The sequence below is a fragment of the Engraulis encrasicolus genome, chromosome 8, assembly GCF_034702125.1.
Source record: "Engraulis encrasicolus isolate BLACKSEA-1 chromosome 8, IST_EnEncr_1.0, whole genome shotgun sequence".
Classification (NCBI taxonomy): Eukaryota; Metazoa; Chordata; class Actinopteri; order Clupeiformes; family Engraulidae; genus Engraulis; species Engraulis encrasicolus.
Window position 1 is genome coordinate 30,826,732 of NC_085864.1, and position 19,658 is coordinate 30,846,389.

The following is a 19,658-nucleotide window of genomic DNA, read 5'->3' on the forward strand; positions in this document are numbered from 1 at the left end:
GCAATGATAACCAGAGCTGCAGCCTCACCGCCCAGGTAGCCCACGTAGCCAGCCCCTCCTGCCCTGCCACTTTAGACCGTCAGCATGATTACCACACAGCATCCCTTCCCTACAGCCTCAATTCTAATCCCCCAGCCAGCAGTGACGCAAGACATCCATTTGTTTACCACAGGCATAAACAGCCCAAGATATGATCTGGAAATAGCCAGAATGTCCAAGACGCTATCGACTATTGTGGATGCACACAGTCCGACACCGTAACAGATGGCCTTGTGCAGAAAATGTTTGTGTTTATGTTACATTTGGTGATCCATTTCGTATAGTTTATTAATAGGTTATTAAGGAGAGCAATATAAAGGTTTAAGACATTATCACAGGCCCTCAGAGGAGAGAGGCAGGGCTAATAATAATGATAAGAAGCAGAATTGTATTTCTTTACCCACTTCCAGAATGCCTAACTGCAGCCCCACTCACAACTTTAATTCACAATAATTCAATGTGCTAGTGGGGAGAGGAGGACTCAGGACAGACCAAGGGGGCCAGACTGACATAAGAAATAAGAAACCTCAAAGCTGCAAGACCCCCGTCTTGTGTAGGCCTTCTAAGAATATTAGTTGAAAGCATCATATTGAATTTAAATGTTGTCTTTTTGTAAAGACTCTGTAGGCCAGATGAAATGGCTCAGTGGGCCGCATGTAGCCTTGGCAAAAAGTCGACTGTGGCTCCCCTTGACTGTTTGCCCACCTCTGAATTACCTTTTACTAATAAGTTTCCACTTCACAATGGAAGAACTTTGGGGGACCCCTTACTAAGGCATCACCCCAGTTGAGTATAGATAGGCCCTATCTGAAGTGATACAGCAGGTGAGAGGAGCATCTCTTCTCTTCTCCTGCGTGTGGGTGCTTAGCTTCCAAAAGCCTGTGTTGTCAAACTCAGCAGTCTGCACGCTTAGCTCAGCAGAGGGGGTTTAAGCCCAATATGGAGCCCAGTGAGTCACCTGCATCAGACTAATCAGGCCTGCTTCAGCGACACCTATATATACACACACAGAACAACAGCAGTAGAAAAGAGTGTGAGAGAGAGAGAGAGAGAGAGAGAGAGAGAGAGAGAGAGAGAGAGAGAGAGAGACAGACAGACAATGTCTTCAGTCTTGAGAGAATACAGTATGAACTTTGCAATACATGCTGTGTTCTGACCATATGCACGCTACCCTTACATTAAAGAGTCACTCGGTGACTTTCACTTGTCAGTGACGGTGAGCTGTAGGCCTAACTTTTGATGCATATTTGTACCAATTATGGCTTCTAATATAGGCTACTGTAGTTTATAAAATAGTGTTCAAAGACATGCACCATTTCAGTTGCACATTTAAAAGGCAAAGGTAGGATTGCCTCAGAAAATTCCTTCTTCTTGGCAAAATTCTTGATTTAAAGAAATACACATATTGTACTTTTATTTCTACCCGCACAGTATTTTATCTCATGTGATGTTTTCACAAAGAACATTGGATTACCTCTTACAATCCCAGTCATGAAAACTCATTTTAATGGGGTCTATATTTCTGGCATGCCTCTTGTGACATCCATCACTCTGTAATTCAGAATCCACTGAAGTTGTTGGGTCCTTACAGGTCATTGTAGTGGGCCACAGCGAAGGAACCATTCGGGATTTCCTGAGCTCATTCAATTCTTTGGCTGCTTGCCAATCTCACATATGTCATTGACCAGACACTTTTTGATGAGAAGAACAGTCCGAATGGCTGGATCTAATTCAGTAATCTGAGTAACCGATTGTTTTTGTTGTTCTAAGTGAAGACATGTTTTAAAAAGAAAAAAAACACTCACAGTCAAGTTGAGCTCACACATTTCATTGGTGTGCATACACAGAACATACATAGACAGAGGATATCATATACATTTGCCATAACTTAAAAGTTATACAATCCTTTTTTTCGCCAAATGGCAGGAGGCTGGCCAAGTTGGGGGTGGGTGTTTTTTATTGGTGCTTGACAAGTCATGTGACCATACCTCCCTCTGTCTGATTGGGCAGGAGTGGCAGCAAATAGTTCCATGTTTTAATTCAACAGGTCCATGCAGATTTGCAGAACTATGATATGCTATTCTGGCTGTAAAATAAGGTGGCATTTCAGTATGTTGAGGCTGTTGCATCAAAAACCCATACATTTGAAACATCTAATAAAAAAAAGAAAAATGAACACAAGACAAGCGATATTGCACACTATTCCTGAAAAAGGCAGGGTGGCAGTGTCCAACGAATCTCCTCCGCATTTATCCTGTTACCATTTGTGAGAGATGGGGCTAAATAATTGATCCAGCGTGTAGGTCCAGTAGTATTTCCAGAATGAAACGGCCCGTTTCCAAATGTTACCTTTTCCATGGATATTTACTACCACCATCGATTTCATAATGGCTTGGAAATGTGCACTCTTCATACATAGACACTTTTCATACATGGCCATTTTTATAGTCATCTGCATATTTGTCAGCAAAGCCCAATCTGGTCAGATGAGTGATTATTAATTTATTTACTTAGTAAATGCATTCATGAAAAATAAAAGTGTGACTGAGCAGCATACACCTGGGGAAAAAGATACTAAAATTTCACACTGGACCTTTAAAGAAAAAAAAAAACTTAAAAAATGTAAAAGAAATATAGTGAGTATAGGAGTCAGTGCATGTTCTCTAATCAACGCAGCGTTCACCAACTTGCACTCATTGAACTTAAGACTTAGTGCATGGTGGGATAGCCATCTTTTGTTTTCTTCCATATGGAATTGAATAATTTCATATTTCAAATAAAAAACCTCCTTCACATTTCCTATGCACTGTAATTACAAATGTGGAACATTCCAGCATTCATAACCACCTTCGTGCATTCTCAACACCATTCCACCCTCCACCATTCTAAGTGCCATAACGTTGGATACCTTCCTGTTGTGCAGTGTTTTAAAATAAAAAAAGGCCTTGCACTCAAAACTACTTGCGCTGTGCTGTTGACTTGATAATTTATTAATTCAGGTTTTCTAGCCAGGTGGCACACACCTGCACAAGAGATAAGTGTTAGTCTATGGTGACACTCACTAAATGGGGAAAATTAAATTCTTTGAAAGACTGGCGATAGAGAAGCTAATTAGGAGCAGAAACAAGACGCTGGACATTTCCGTTTCCCTTTCAGCTTGGTGCGTTGGGGAATCTGGAGACCTTAAACATGCACGTGTGAGCTAGAGCTTCACATATGCGTGTGTGAGTGCAACTTTGCAGGGTCATGGGTTCGGGTCAGAATATGAACTGAACTCAGATGTCACTGATTCTCGAGAAAGTGGCCAAAACAGGTTTTAATTTCTAAAGAAAAACCTAGTTCACGCCCAAAATATAGAGGGATATCATCATAGACTAAGGTCTTGGCTGTGCAGCAATGTATTGGATCAACCTTCCCATACTTTACTTTTTAATGCCGATATTATTCAATTCCTTCAGTTCGTTTTTTCTGTTTGTAGTCAATTGAAATAATGTCTGTCCTTAGGACAACATGTTTTACAGGATGTGGGGAGGTTTACAGCAATGAAAAATAATTAAAAACAATCATTATTAAATCTTTCAAACAACCGTACATTTGTGTGGCAGACCCCTTGATCATTGCCTGGATTTATTTTGTTCATGAAAATGTAATTGATGATTTTCTGACAAACTTAGCACTTTTGTGGCTGAGACATGTTTTTGCCAAATTTTCAAGAATCAGTGATGTACGCATGTCCACCGCAACTGTATGTGATTAAGGCAGAGTACAAGTGACGTCATAAGACCACAGGACAAATGCTCAAACACGGCACCAAAATACAGTCACTCTTCACACTCTCTCCCAAGCACTTCCGCATTCACTAACACACACATACTAATCAGTAACATACAAAAAGGAATGAACATGCCTCACACACATTCACTTTCAATCTCAACATCTTGTTCGCCCACTTACTCATATGCTCGCACGCACGCACACACACACATACATACACACACACACACAGTTAAGAGCAATGGCCACATGAAGCAGTGTAAAACTATTGTCGCACACACACACAAAAACAAGACAAGGTTTTATACAGACATGGACACAGTACATCATCAGCACCTCCATAGTGGCAAATAAAAGTGACTGGAAAACAACAAACAGGTCTTGTGTAGTGTCCTTTCCATCGGAGACCCCCCACATGGTGCGTGTCCGTGTTCAAACTGGTAGACATGACACACTCTGTACTTGTGTTGTGTGTACTGTTACTATTTGTGTGCAAAGTTGGAACAAACAACCACCACCCAACTCAACTGCCGCCTCGTCCTGACCAACCTCCTCCATTACGCGTCCACTTCACCTTCATTTCATTGATAAAGACAGTTCAGCTGTCCTCACATAATCATTATACACCAGAGCTCCAATCCAGTCACAGACAAGCCAGGAGGGCAGTGCTGAGGTTGGAGAGGCTGGGGCACATTGGCCTGTAGTGCAACCTCCATCCAGCCGTCCCAACATACAACCCCTTGGGGCTAAACCAGTCTCTACACCTGGTGGTGTTTGGGGCGGGCAGCGCCTAACCAAACCAAGCCCTGCCGCATCAGGCTGGCACCGGTGCTGTGCCCCTCCTCCCTGCCGCATCACATGTCGGACCAGAGCACTGCCTTGCTGCCCTTCTCCACGCTCACCACAAAGGTGCCCGAGGGAGACCAGGACACCGAGTTGACAGCAGAGCTGCAGTGGGGAAGGGGGGGGAAAAGAGAGAGAGAGAGAGAGAGAGAGAGAGAGAGAGAGAGAGAGAGAGAGAGAGAGAGAGAGAAATGCAGGGGAGAAGGGGGGGAGGGGGGTTAATAAAGGCAACTCATTCTGGCTGCATCCATGACAATGAAAATCCAAAACCTCCACTTACATTTACAAGTCAAGTTAATACTCGGTCCAAACTATACTGTAATTGGGAAGGAGGAAATACTTTGCTAAATATAATGCAATCAATGTAATGTAACTTCTCCAACTTAACTTGAACTTGTCACAATAGAAGTTATAAAACAAAGCCCTTAAAAGCTGTACAAATATAAAAACTCACCCGTGGCCTTTGTCTAGGGTTCGATCAAGTTTCCCCGTGAGCACGTTCCATACAAACAGTGATCCTTCCGCAGAACCGGCCGCCACATAGCTCCCATCCGGACTGTGACATGAGAAGAGTGGTTAAGGCCACTTACAAGTGCAAAACTACACTTACAACTGCAAACTACACTTACATTTGGTTACATAGGTTTCATGGTTTATTAATACACAGTGAGAATGTCAGGCACTCACCTGAAGGTCACTCTGCTCCAGTCTGAGCCACATTTGAAGCCCTGAGCACTGCAAGAACCAGAGACATAACCACAAACAGCTTCATTAATTGATGAGGGACTTCAGTTACTGGCAAGACTACATGTAGATTTAGCGGATTCACCGACTAGGGTTACTGACAGGTCTATGTGTAGATCTGGTGGCAAACAACTTGGCGTCTCACCTGAAGGTCTGCCGCACGGCGTTGGTTCGCAGGTCGATGATCTTGACCAGGTCGTCTCGAGAGCAGGTGAGCAGCTCGGTGCGGTCGTGGTTCAGGTCCAGGGACGTCACCCGGCCCAGCAGCTCCAGTTCACGCACTATGCTCTCCGCCCTAACACGCACACACACACGCACGCACACAAACACATACACAAATATGCATCAAGACCTGTGACAGCATCTACACTACTGAATCTCTTATTCAACTGGCTAATGGTCCATCTCAAAACACAAGAAAATATGCTTCTGACAAAAAAAGGCAAAAAGCCCCCTCCACTACACTGAATTTCAATTTAACCATCATGCACTGAACTAAGCTTCCTTTAAGAAACATCTCCCCCATAGATATGCGGGGGGTGGGGGGTGTGGTAGCTGAGGCATCTGCTCACCTGATATCCCAGAAGCGGACTTTCTTGTCAAAATGGCCGCTCATGACACACTGCTCAGTGCAGACGATGTCGTTACAGCTGGAGCCTGCAAATACCGTCTTCATGCCTACCGAGCAAAGGGAAGAAACAGCAGAAGTTATGCAGCCTGATTATAATCGACTTTCAAGTCTCTTCAAGAATTGGTCCGACCAAGAGCATAACAATTAACATTTCCCAAACGGCATGATTGGCCCGTCTGACTTGGTTTACTACAGGTTGTTTGCTTCCCGACAAAGTGGGAGGAGTTCCTGATTTTTCTGGAGCTCAGAAAGGATGTTTGTATTGCTCCTGGCCTGACTTGAAGCAATGCTGATGGTGTTGTGTTACTAGGAGGGTGCGGCCTGGCTAGAAGTTATGAGCAGGCTAGCCACATGCACTAGCAAGGAAAAAGGGCAAGACCCATGAGATGCATATAGTGTTATGGTACTCCTGTGAGTTGTGGAAGAGAGAGGCGCAGACTTACAGACTTTGCTGCGCAGGTCCCAGAGTTTGAGGGTGCGGTCGTAGCTCCCGGATACGATGCGAGCGTTGTCCAGCAAGAAGCGAGCAGCCAGCACTTTCCCACTGTGACCAGTCAGGGTGTGCTGAAGGGAGCAAGGAAGGAAAAAACAGAGAGAAGATGGGGGCAAAAAAAGAAATCAAATCAGGTCATGCTATTACATACATTTGTACATGTTCATAAACTCATATGAAAAAGAGGGTTCTGTCGATACTAGGGCTGTCCCGACTATTCGACGTAATCGATTACGTCGATTGCGTAAATAAGTCGGCGTGTTCAACATACCGTCGTTTACGTGATTTGCGCAAAAAAAAAAAAGTGACTTGCGCGAGCCGCGAGGTAGACGTGCTAAACAGAAGCGACGAAAATGGCAGAGGCTGAAAGCTTAGGGTGTCAGTGTCAGACGAAGATGAAGGTGCAGTGGCAGTGCACCACTAATCAGCCCAATGAAAAAAAGTGATTTGTGCGAGCCGCGAGGTAGCCTACGTGCTGAAAACAGAAGTGGAGAAAATGACAGGGGCTGCACGTCCGAGAGTGTCAGTGTCAAACAAAGATGAAGGTAACAGTGGCACCACTTATCAGCCCAATAAACGGACAAAGACATCTAAAGTGTGGCGATATTTTAAAGACAAGGCACAAGACCTGGTTGTGTTTCTGTAGGAGACTATATTTACTGAGGAAGTGAAAGTTTTCCAGATCGAGACGCGCGGTATATTTCACACCGCTTTATACTGTCGCTATGCTGGCGGCGTGCATAGCAACGACAGGGAGATAAAGCAATGATTCGTAATGTGCCTGTTATAGACGCAACATTCACCACCTTTAGGGTGACAGTGGTCGGGGTGTTTGTAGAAGAGCTTGTATACAAAGTTAAAAAGTAAATGAAGACAACAGAAGTGTGCATATTCCGGCCAACAGCGTGAGATGTGGAGAAGTGAGAGGAATGCATGCCTGATTCAGAAAGGTCTCTTCCCTTCTCCTCCACGGACGGTGCACGAAGTTCACCTCGCACTATTCAATATTGTTTGTGCCGACTGCAGGTCTAAATAAATAGTAATATTATTCTAATAATATAATAAGTCATAATTATGTCGGGCTGCAATTACGAACTGAGTCTATATTAGCGACAGAAAGGGGATAGGGACCAGCAGGTTTGGTGCGTCAACAGAACATGGACAGAGTAGCCTCGACGTTCTTTCCTTGCAGGCTACTCATAATCTCTGGTAGCCTTTACCCTAACCTATAGTGGCCCATATTTGTTTCCACTTTCCTAATACTGTATAACTTGGGCCTCTTTATACATCAGTAAATGTAGGCTAATAAGCTTACTTGATTTGAACTGAAACAAATAGATATTATATTAGGCCTGTATGTATTATAGTTTTTTTTTTTTTTTAAGAAATCATTGTCCTAATAGGCCCTAGGTGCACTCTGCTTTATTTGTCTGTTATTTTTTCAGGTCAAAATTAAGTGGCATATCACAGTTTTTCCCTTCCAAAAAAAAAAAAAAAAAAAATCGCGACTATTCAAAAAAAATAGTTGATAGAATAATCGGGAGGAAAATAATCTTTAGGGACAGCCCTAGTCGATACTGTGTGTGCTCATGTGGACTGCTGGTTGTCCTCTTACCCTCAGCCTGAAGTCGTCTATCGTCCAGATCCGACTGGCAAAGTCATTGGAGGCAGCCAGCAAATAGGAGCCCTGGATCACACAGGGGAAGGACATGGTCACTCACAGGGTCAGGTGGCACAACGGTATCAAATGCCCATAATTTAATTTGTAATTGGTGGTTGATGGGTTGCAATGAATATGCGTCTTATACAGTATATTCCACTAAAAACAAACAAAAAACATCCATACAATAGTGGCACTGACTGTCGATGCACAGCCCAGAAGTGTGCTACTGACTGTCATATGGGAACCGAGCCTTACGATAGTGGTATTATATTGCTGGTATTATATTGCTGAATATATCATATTGCTGAGGAGACGATGGTACTTACGGCGCTGTCAAACTCTATGCTGGTGATGCCAGCATTACTTCCCGTCAGAGCTCCTTTCGGCTCACAGCGACCTGTAAGAGAGACAATGTATTGTGAAAGAGTGCCACTCCTCCTCTCCCTACATCTCTCCAATAGAATTTGCATCACTTCACAGATGAATATTATTGTCTACAGGGCTCTAAATTAACCTTTTCCATCACCAGCCAACATGGCCAGAAGAGGTTTATCTTACTAGCCAAACACATACTCACTAATGGGTCAAAGTGGCTAGTAATTGGTCTTTTCTACCAGCCAAGGCCTAAGAAAAATAAAAGTTTGGTTCCGGTTGGTTGTCAGGTTTGGTCATGGGTCGGTCTGATTTTTTTTTTTTCTTCAATTTTCGTTTATGTCCGACATTATTTTTTCTAGGCCCAAACTGATTTTCACCAGCATTTGACCAATTTAGAACCAGGATCGTCTCTGGCTTTTGGTGAGAATGACCGATATCCATACAACTAGTGAGGGACACATGATTTAGGAAGTGCACTCAACAGAAAAGAAATGTGTTGGAAGGTCTCAGCTTGAAAACTTGAGATCATCTGCCTATCTCCACAGCCGGCCCTGATACTCCTTGTGGGGTGTCTGGTGTGTGATGCCTCATGCGTGTGTGACTGCTGAGTCTCCTGCAGCCACAGCAGATTAAAGAGGTGTCAGGACTGTCAGCAGACCCTGGAGCCCAACATGCAACACTAGAGCATGCTGGGTAAAGAGCAGGGAATGCTGGGAGAACAAAGGGTGGCTAGAGTGGAGACTTGGGCAATCAGACCTTTTACAGCTCATCATTGACCACTTCCATTTGAAGACAAAACTCTGTCTTTCCTTTGTTTCTCGCACTGGTCTTATCAAACACTGTAGGCACACGTCAATACATAATTCCTCCATCTTCATCCCTTACACTCCCGTCACTCCTATGGAGGATTCAAATACCAAGTGGAGGCCCACTGCTATTTCTGACCTCCTTGATGATGTCAAACCTTGAGGGACCTTCAGGTACGAGGCTGGAGGAATGACATTGACTTGTACCCCATAACACATAATAAAGCTGCGCAAGATAGTGGCACCCTACCTGAGACCACCTCCCAGAGTTTGACCCGACGGTCCATTCCTCCTGTGGCCAGCAGGCGGGATCCGGGGCTGAAGCGAACCGCATTCACCTCGCCATCGTGGGCATCCTGGACAAGAGCAAAGACACACACACACAAACACACAGGAGATTATGAGAGAGAAAACCAGAGTAATGTGGCCTTTTTTTTTTTACACCGGGACAAACACTCCAAGTTCAGATAGTTTCAGTCTTGTCACAATATTTATTACAGCAAATTGCCAACCAGCTGATTAAAACCAAAAGAACTTCAAGTTATTTCACTAATGGTTTCATTTGCTAAGTAAATACTTGGGAGAACATTCATTTTGTCAAAGGAAATGCAAAACAGACAGATTTCCAGCTATATCATTCACAACCATTTCTGATTTATATATGTGGCATTATGTGTGAAAGTAATTCAGAAAGGGCATGATTGTGCATTTAACAGAAGACAAGACCATTTTAGTCTTGTTGGAAGGTCTCAGCTTGAAAACTTGTGATCATCTGCCTATCTCCACAGCCGACCCTGATACTCCTTGTGGGGTGTCTGGTGTGTGATGCCTCATGCGTGTGTGACTGCTGAGTCTCCTGCAGCCACAGCAGATTAAAGAGGCGTCAGGACTGTCAGCAGACCCTGGAGCCCACCATGCAACACTAGAGCATGCTGGGTAAAGAGCAGGGAATGCTGGGAGAACAAAGGGTGGCTAGAGTGGAGACTTGGGCAATCAGACCTTTTACAGCTCATCATTGACCTTAAGCCCATGAAAGGTTGGGACGTCTTACGGAAAACAGAGTGTTTATGTGTGTTTATAATACATGATGAAACGGATATGGGGGTGGCAGATTGAGGGCAAATGTGAGAATGAGTCAATACAAGATTTTGTATACACTTGACCGTGTAAATACAGAAATCTAATAATGGGAACTCACAAATATGTGGAGGGCAGTGGTTGGCACCCGGACCTCCACGCATGCTCCGCTGGCCGCCTCTGCATTGTCTGGCGAGCCGCCGTAGGAGTTCACCGAGCGACGCCTGCTGAGAGAGAAAACAAGACACGAACGTTACCACCCGTTAACACCCCACCATCCGCTACCAAAACTCATTTGCACTTAATCAACATACATACATAATCATCAGGTGATTAACAGCCGTCAACGTACGTGTCAACGCAACGTCCACCTGATATCAGACGAGCGCTGATCAAGCAAAACGTTAATGGCTTAAGGGAAACTCACTGCACTTAACAGCCCCTAAATCTTCAAGCGACTTCCTTCGTAAAAGTCCTCCGATGGCCGGACTATGAACACACACCAGGATTTCCCCCTGCACTTAAGACCTATATTGAAGGCAGCCACCTTGATAACAGATCACACCTTCCCTAGGTCCCCTGAAATATAATTTAATTATAATGCAAATGTAATTTCTAAGATTCCTTTACGAAACAAGATATAGCTGCGAAGCTGAATAGCATTTATATTATATCTGGGGCCAGATAAGACGGTCCTCTGGGCATAAATAGCCCTTGAGGCATAGGTTCCCCACCCCTGGTCTAATTCCTCTCACAGAGGTCTGCCGGTAAATGAAGGATAGGTCTGCCATAGTTTGTGAGAATAACCTCTAGAGGGCACAGGAGAGCAGTCATGCCTCTAACCCATCTTACTTGAAAGTGTACTTGAACAAAATAATCTGTCTGACAAGTAGCTGGCGTAAACTAACACGTTTTGGACTGAATATCACCTAAACACACCCGCTCGTGTCATACCCTGAAACCAGGGTTAAACTTCCAAAAACGTGGCAGTTTCAAGTTCAAAATGCATTGCTGTAAGTGAAACACTAGCCAAACAGTCAATTCGAATTAAAACTAGCTCTGTGCTCTGACTTAATTCCACTCTACTCCCCCTGTGTTCCACTCAAATGTCCTGGATCACATATTGTCAAATAAGCCCGGTCCACTCCAACAGAATAACACAGAAGCTCTGACCACACTCTTCCTCTTACATCACTTCCTGTTTTAGCAGGTGATCCTGTTGCGCTAGGAGAAATTTTTTAATGTAACCACTTTCCCAACCCAACACTTCCCACTTGACCGCTTGCATGTGTTGAGCCATTCATAAGAAGTTCCCTTTTCCCCAAACAACATCAACTTTGTGTAAAGGGCATGAAAAATAATCAACCTAGCAGAAGCAAGTTTTCACCCCTTCTTACACACACCAGCTCCCCATTAAACATATACGGTTTAGTAAGACACACACACACACAATCATGCAGATGCAAACAGTGTGAAGAATGACACACACACGAGCTGTTAACCCCTCTGACCCCAGTGTGTGGCATCACCTGGAGTAAGATGGGATGTTTCCAGGCTGCACACACTCAGAGCGGCTGCAGGCAGACAGAGAGAAGCGGTCAAACGAGAGCACACACACAGGAACCCATCACACACAGACGCTCCCATCACCACACACACCCGCTCCAATGACCACACACACCACTCAATCCGACACAGACACTCTCATAGAAGACACAAGAGCAACCAATCACACACAAAGAGAGAAACAAGCAAGAGGCATCCCATGGAATTTTGCATGCAGGACTGGACTGGACTGGACTGGACTAGGTGTTTGAATGGGCTGAAGTGGAGCACCTACCCAAATATGTTATGGAGCGAGTCCAGAATCCCCCCAGGCGGAGGCTGGGATTGGCGATTACTAGAAGCGGGAGAGACACACACAAAAAAAAATCAAACCAAGGAAACGAAAAAGAATATGGCCAATGGCCATGAAAAATTGAAGATTCAGGACACTTTGTAAATTCTTGTATTTCTTCAAATGTTTTGCTTGTAATCTGAAACAAGCTCTTGTACGAAGGACAGTGCAGAGTTACGACAGGTATGATTATACACCATTTCTGCAGCCAGTTGCTGCTGAATAATGGGACCATGCTGTGAACTCTATTATGCTAGAGACAAGTGTCTACCTTTCTGTCTGTTTGTTAAATATGTGATGTGTTATCCGATCAACATTACGATACTCTGTACAAAAACATTTCATTTCCATTACATAGTCAGACATAATGCAGTGCATGTTTAACATCAAACACTTATGGTTTTTATGGTTTGTAACATGGTCCATGTCAGCCATCACAACATTTCTTACTGTTTAAAAACATTAGATCATTTCATCATGTACGTATTGTCCTTTCTGATAAAATAAGCACACAAGACATAAGATATGATTTACAAGTTACATGTATTACGATTTAGCTAAATTGATCATTTAACATTTGCCTTACCGTGTCCCCCGTCTCATGTTGGCAGTCCTAAAGATTCTGAACTGCACTACACGTGTTTAAATTGTCCTGCCATCTTCCCAATTTCAGGAAGTGAACTGGGTCAATACATTAAAAACATTTTTTTTTAAATGCAGTCACTGTGTTGCTGGCTTTGCCAAATATCTATGAATTCATCTTGGACTATTTACATGTCAAGTCATGTTTGTGAAATGATGCTTTTTAAGCAGTTAAATCCTACACCTATAAGCCTTTATATCCTTCACTACTTGAAACACCCCTAGTTTGTAGCATCAGGTTGGTATGTTCCAGCTTCGAGCATGTGGGCAGGTCTTTCTCCATGGATGCGATTTAGTTTGTCAATAGAGCTGTTAGTGTAACAGACTTGTGTGCCTCTTCTGTGGAAGAGAATCACTATTGTGGTGGTGGATTTGATTTTTTTTCAAAGTTATACGTCAATGTACTTTAGATCCTATCTTTATTTTAATGTGAAGTTGTATTTCCCCCGTTTCCTTTAATTTTTGTCTTCAAGGCCATAATTGGGCCATCTAAAAATAAAAGCCATCCTCTGCTAAATCATTTTTTGCTCTCCCTAAGCACTGTCTAAGTTGCTCTGAGGTGCCAAGCAACGTTGCCATCAACAAGGACAAAAGCAAGTCGCCGTGCCATTCTACTACATTTAGTGGTGCTTTAGGAGCCGTGAGCTTACCTGGATGTGCGGCTAAGAGGTCGGTTAGGGGAAGTCTGTTCTCCCGTGCCCCCTTTCCCACCACCGTCTTCAGACAGGACCTCGATGTCATCGTCCCTAAAAAGAGAGGGGTGGACCAGGGAGAAAGAACAAGATGGAGAGAAGAAGAGACAATGAGAAAATGCAAATGGGATGCAAGAACAGAAGGCAGACGTTATCCAATAGTGGTGATAAATAATAAATAGTGTTGCACCGATACCGATACCAGTATCGGTGGATCGGTACTAAAATGGTGGTATCGGCGAGTACCAACAAATAGAGCTCCGATACCATTTACAGGTGCTTGTATGACACTTACACAGCCTTGAAATTAGTTATTTCATAGAGGTATTTAAAAAGTATAAAAAGTTTTGCTGTTTTCACTTTGTATTAGTCTTTTTCCTGTTTCACAAACGTAGGCAGCAGTCTGACAAAGCCATGCAATGATTTTACATCCAAGTAGTATGCACTACAGCCCTTCATATATATACATTTCAAATAGGGTGGTATCGGTATCTGTATGGTATTGGTATCGGCCGATACAGCACAGTTAGGTATCGGGGCCAAAAAATGGTATCGGTGCAACACTAATAATGATCATATTTTAACCCTTTTTAGCCTAAGCCCTTTTTGGGAAAGGGTGCCCTCTGCCTATTAAATCCTAAATATCTCAGCCTCTGAAGCACATAAACATGAAATAAGTTGAATTTAATTATTAAAAGCTAGAACCCTCATTTTGCACAATATGTTCATTCAGCTCTAACATACCCATATTTTTCATTAAAAAAAACCATCAAATCTCAAGAGCCTGAATGCAGCGTATATGTGTCTCCAGACTAAAATGGGTTGAATGAGCCATTTTAAAATTCAAATTGAGACTATAGATATGCAAGATTATTAAACCGTTAACAGGAATCACTGACTTCAAATTGAACAGTCTAGGTAAAGGCTTTGGGGTGCTGCCGGTATAGTGAAAGTTTGATAACATGGCCTGTAAGTTTATCTGTAAGAAATGTCCACTATAGGGAATCTGGCTGGTGTGGTGATGTGTACTTACGGGTCGATGGGCAGGGGCTCCTTGGCAGCATCGGCCAGCTCCTTCTGCAGCTTGGCCTGTCTGCGCCTGTGTACAGAGAGAGGGGAGAGCAATGCAATTAAGGGACCATTGGCTTCAACACAACGACACTGTAAAATAGAAGAATTATGCCCAGTGATTCTAATAGTATAGGAAAGCTCTTAACACTTTGTTCATACTCATAGTACCTGCACTGTATCTGTCCCCGCCGGATAAAGTAAACTCAGTATAGGAGCCATATGCAAAAAAGATGCAAACAGCTGAGGTTGATGGATAGAGACCAAATATACACCACAGAAAAGTGTAAAGGTGATCCAGATACAACACAAACCCATACCACCACAAGCACAGAAATCTCACACCTCACAACTATTTGGGTTCATAGGTCTCAGCTTGAAAACTTGAGATCATCTGCCTATCTCCACAGCCGGCCCTGATACTCCTTGTGGGGTGTCTGGTGTGTGATGCCTCATGCGTGTGTGACTGCTGAGTCTCCTGCAGCCACAGCTGATTAAAGAGGCGTCAGGACTGTCAGCGGACCCTGGAGCCCACCATGCAACACTAGAGCATGCTGGGTAAAGAGCAGGGAATGCTGGGAGAACAAAGGGTGGCTAGAGTGGAGACTTGGGCAATCAGACCTTTTACAGCTCATCATTGACCTTATGTCCGTGTAAAAAAGGCAGGGGACATCAATGTTCCCAACATATTTGTCATAAACTGCTCAAAAAGCAACCAAACAAATTTCAATAATTCTATTAGTGTATCCCACGGAAAGGCATACAGAGATCCAAAACTTACAGAATGCCAACAGACAGCCTTGTTCCATGTCTTCATTCAAAGACCTTCATCCTGTAGGAAACGGATCTCTTCTAGACAAATCCAAACCACTGTCCATTCTTCCAACTTTACCTCCATATCAAGTCACTACTGAACACACTGGAATTTAACCCTCTGTAGCCAAACAATTGATGGTTCCATTAGCCAATCACAAGACCAGCCTCCTCCTAGACTGTAGCTGATAGGTGGAGCTCCTTATTAAAGCTCCCCCATTACTGCTAATTGGCCTCAATGGTGAGAGACACACCCTAATGGCTGACACATTCCTCTAATGGGGTCTCAACGACTCTCGTTTCTCACCTCCGGTTGTTTCAGCCCAAATGGCCACTAAGAATAGTGTTCCAGGGCTAGATGGCTGACATTAATGCAGTACTTAATCAAAATGTTGCTAGAACCTACAGCTATTACATGTACAAGATATACAAAAAGGACAGACAATTTATAACAACATTCATTTGTGAATGAAGTCAGATAAGCCAATTTGAGCTTGTCGTTTTACATCTTGAACTGCATCATGCATGCAGTGGGAAAGTAGCAAACTAGCACACAAAAGTGAGATTCAAAGTAAGAACATTATAGCAAATAATTTTGTGCAATCACATGGTTTTACAATAGACACTTTGTGCTGTTTTTCTACCCACAAAAATATCACCACGTGTCCAAATAACTGCAAACAAACACCCAGAGCAAAGGAGACAGAAAACTCAACACGTCAGCATTCTTCTTCTCTATCAGTTCATGTTTGTCTCAGCTCTTTTCAGTTCGTCTCGTGTGTGTGTGTGTGTGTGTGTGTGTGTGTGTGGCTATTCATGAGTAAATAACGATGCATACAAGTCAGTGGATTGTTGTGCATTTGCTTTAGCAACCACATGGTTTCCACTGCAAGAGAACTGGTGGAGCCGGTGGAGCTACACGCAAAATTGTCACTTGTGAACAATAATAATAATAGTAATAATAATAATAATAAACTACAAGCATGTACGGGGGGAAAGCAAGTCGTTCCTGGACAGCAGACATAGCAGACACATTTTAGCAGATGCATGTGTATACCAGTAAACATTTTTCTGTCTGAATGTCTAATACCCTACACAGTCAACAAATGATCTTTACACTGAGGAAGTATTTGGTAGTGCACCCATGAGAATGGTGTGTGTGTGTGTGTGTGTGTGTGTGTGTATGTGTGTGTGTGTGTACAGGCCAGCAGGCCTTCTCATTCTCAGTGTTGAGGTGCGAGTATGGGTGTGTCTGAGTAGACGTGTGTGTGTGTGTGTGTGTGTGTGTGTGTGTGTGTGTGTGTGTGTGTGTGTGTGTGTGTGTGTGTGTGTGTGTGTGTGCACACACCTTTGCCCATTGGCCTGCAGTCGTTGAAGTGTGAGCTTGAGTGTATGAGAAAGTCTATAAGTGTGTGAGTGTGTGTGCGTGTGTGTTTGCCCACTGGCCTGCAGTCTTTCTCGTACTCTGCATTGAGGTGTGAGTATGAGGGTGTGTATGTGTGTATGAGGGTCTGTGTATGACAGCGTGTGTATGAGGGTGTGTGTGTGTATGAGTGTGTGTGTGTATGAGTGTGCGTGCCCACTGGCCTGCAGTCCTTTTCGTTCTCCGCGTTGAGCTTGTTGGCCTCCTGGGCCTTCTCGGCCATCCAGCGCGAGACCAGCTCCTGGTTGTCCTCGGTGGTGCGCCGCAGCTTCTCCTCCAGTGCAGAGAAGGTGATCTGCAGCGCGTCGTACTCGTCCTTCAGCGTCTGGTTGGCCCGCTCAAGCTCCTGCAGCTGGCCGCGCAGCTCACGGCACTCGCCCTGCAGCCCGGAGATCTGCTGCTGGTACTCCAGCATCCTGCGTGGAACAAAAGACACAGGACAATGTAGATACATACAGTATATTTACACACAATACAAACACCTCTACTGTTTTACTACAGGGTGTGCAGAACTGCTGCTGCTACTCCAGCAATGCAACAAACAGGTAAAATTGGTGTGCATTCAGGAGAGGGAGACAGGCAAATGATTTTCAACTACAGCAGTGATTCTGAAACTTTTTTTGAACAAACGTCTCAAACGTCTTGAACTCATCATAATTCTGCCAACACCCCCTTGACCTCATTATACGTCTGGCAATGCCCCCTTAGTACTAAAAATCAAATGGACTAATGCCCACCAATGGCAACCATGCACCTGCCTCTCTCAGCGGTCTTCTCAAGGCCCCCCTAGGGCTCCCTAAAGCTAGATTTATGCTTCGCTCGCATAGAATCTGCGTCCGTCCGTTTTCTGTCTATGCGAGTCCACGCCCCCCTCTCAGAGGCTCTGCGCCCGTCGTCTAGCGCCTCGAAAAAATTCTAACTATCCGTCGGACGGACGCGGAGTACGCAGACAAAAAGGCACTATGATTGGTCGTCTCGCTACTTCCTTGTTCTGTTCTTGTGGCAGCGCAATGCCAGTAGTTTGCGAGAGCAGAGCTGTATTCTGTTAAAAACTTTATTAATGCCTTGTGTGTAAATGTGTGTAAATACACGAAGCTAAGCTAAGTAACAAACAATGCATCAGTTGAACACTCGTGGCACAATGCCTGCGGTTTTACTACCGTTCCTCCACCGAATGTAAACACACATCGGCAGAACTGTCTTTACATGCTTGCATTTTCTGCTGGTGAAAACAGACTGGGTATGTCAAATAATGATACCACTGCATTGCCTTTGCAATTTGTGTGAAAATACCTAGCTAACCGGGATAGAAAGCAACATTGCTTAATAATGACCGCAGTGCTTACAATGTAGTGAAAGTAGCCTAATCGCGCAATTTCAAATGTGGCTGGCAACGAGACCTCGGACCTCGCAGAGCTCGCAGATGCATGAATACAAAATTGGTTCGTGGCCACTCCCACGCGACTTTTCACGCTCGCAGTTGCTGAAGTCTAATCTGACCTTAATGCCCCCTGAGGACTGTAGAGCCCCTGTTGAGAAACACTAAAATACTGTATTTTTAATATGGTGCACAGTACCGCCCTCTAAAGGCAAGTGCAGTAATTACGCCAACACTGAAACTGAGAGGACGGCCTTCCAAGCCTTGGTATTAGTTTGGATATTGTAGTTACTGCAAATTTGACATAATACCTCTAAAATGGGACACATTTGGACCGTAAAACTTTGTCACAAGATAAATAAAGGATGCGTTATTAAGACATTTTCTTCCTAAACCCATCTTTGACCAAATGTGTAGCTCCTGCACGTTGCCTTTGTACATTTGGCCAAATATATAAACACAAATGTACCCAAATGGAATGAAGACGGATTCCAGGAGAGAACTCACTTGGCCTCATTGCTCTGGATCTCCTTGTCCTTCAACTGAATCTGGTTGTTCAGTTCAATCACATTCTGGGCCAGCTGAAGAGGGAGAGAGAAACAGAAAATAAATGTTAAATTAAAATAATAACAATAATTGTGTGTCTGTGCACTTTTCGAGCATGAATGCATTGCCATGCAAATTTTCGATGACAATTTTGAATGCAAAACCCCCCCCACAATTCCTCTCACTGCCAATGCCATGCTAATAACCTGTATTCACAGGAAGGAATCCTGAAAAGGAATGTTCTACAAAAGCAGGATATGATGCGGACAGGAAAGGGTCAGAGCCATCTAATAACAGAGTCACGTCACTCCCATAGACCTCTATGGACCAATCTTTCCACAGCAATGGCGGCTCTCATGGAGCCTCACGGAGCCATTGACTTTAGTTCTATTAGAAGTTACTTAGTTCTAGGAGGTGGCCGTAGAACACAGAAAATGTGGTAAAGGTAATGTAATTTGTTTGTACTTAATCTTTGTTTGGTATGTGATGGTTCTGTGTTAGTTTCCAACGAACAGAAGTTTACTGTTAAGAAACATTTTAATCTACGCGAATCACATCACCAACCGACTTCCTGGTCCCCGGTTTGCGCAACTCTGTTATTAGATGGCTCTGGAAAGGGTCAGTTTAAGGGTAGGAAGGGCTTCGCTTTCCTTCGACTGGAAGGAAACCTTGACCAAGGTTGTATACGTAGCATACCGCAAGTACTTTGGAGAACATTATGAGAAGGGATATCTAAAACAAGATAAAAATAAAT

At 43.8% G+C, this 19,658-nt stretch overlaps 1 protein-coding gene and 3 non-coding genes across 6 annotated transcripts in view; all 4 read right to left on the reverse strand.

Moving 5' to 3' along the window:
• Nucleotides 1-1,851: 1,851 nt before the first annotated feature.
• atg16l1 (ATG16 autophagy related 16-like 1 (S. cerevisiae)) overlaps nucleotides 1,852-19,658 on the reverse strand; it is a 29,038-nt gene continuing 11,231 nt past the window's right edge. Inside the window, exons 5-20 of one of the 3 annotated variants that reach the window (XM_063205459.1) lie at nucleotides 18,866-18,939; nucleotides 17,145-17,396; nucleotides 14,710-14,775; nucleotides 13,635-13,730; nucleotides 12,286-12,345; nucleotides 11,975-12,019; nucleotides 10,567-10,669; nucleotides 9,619-9,724; nucleotides 8,514-8,584; nucleotides 8,140-8,211; nucleotides 6,475-6,595; nucleotides 5,973-6,078; nucleotides 5,546-5,695; nucleotides 5,344-5,391; nucleotides 5,111-5,212; nucleotides 1,852-4,761 (exon numbers count right to left, since the gene is read on the reverse strand). In XM_063205459.1, the coding sequence (XP_063061529.1) occupies nucleotides 4,668-4,761; nucleotides 5,111-5,212; nucleotides 5,344-5,391; nucleotides 5,546-5,695; nucleotides 5,973-6,078; nucleotides 6,475-6,595; nucleotides 8,140-8,211; nucleotides 8,514-8,584; nucleotides 9,619-9,724; nucleotides 10,567-10,669; nucleotides 11,975-12,019; nucleotides 12,286-12,345; nucleotides 13,635-13,730; nucleotides 14,710-14,775; nucleotides 17,145-17,396; nucleotides 18,866-18,939 (1,566 nt within the window). In that variant the 3' untranslated portion in view covers nucleotides 1,852-4,667. Of the gene's footprint in view, nucleotides 4,762-5,110; nucleotides 5,213-5,343; nucleotides 5,392-5,545; nucleotides 5,696-5,972; nucleotides 6,079-6,474; nucleotides 6,596-8,139; nucleotides 8,212-8,513; nucleotides 8,585-9,618; nucleotides 9,725-10,566; nucleotides 10,673-11,974; nucleotides 12,020-12,285; nucleotides 12,346-13,634; nucleotides 13,731-14,709; nucleotides 14,776-17,144; nucleotides 17,397-18,865; nucleotides 18,940-19,658 lie in introns of all 3 variants that reach the window. The other 2 variants (XM_063205461.1, XM_063205460.1) reach the window with 2 other exon arrangements.
• LOC134454850 (small Cajal body-specific RNA 6) lies at nucleotides 9,065-9,340 on the reverse strand. Its single transcript, XR_010035916.1, has one exon. It is a non-coding gene; the product is annotated as a small Cajal body-specific RNA 6 (non-coding RNA).
• On the reverse strand, nucleotides 10,114-10,389 carry LOC134454852 (small Cajal body-specific RNA 6). Its single transcript, XR_010035918.1, has one exon. It is a non-coding gene; the product is annotated as a small Cajal body-specific RNA 6 (non-coding RNA).
• Nucleotides 15,112-15,387, reverse strand: LOC134454851 (small Cajal body-specific RNA 6). The gene has a single exon (XR_010035917.1). It is a non-coding gene; the product is annotated as a small Cajal body-specific RNA 6 (non-coding RNA).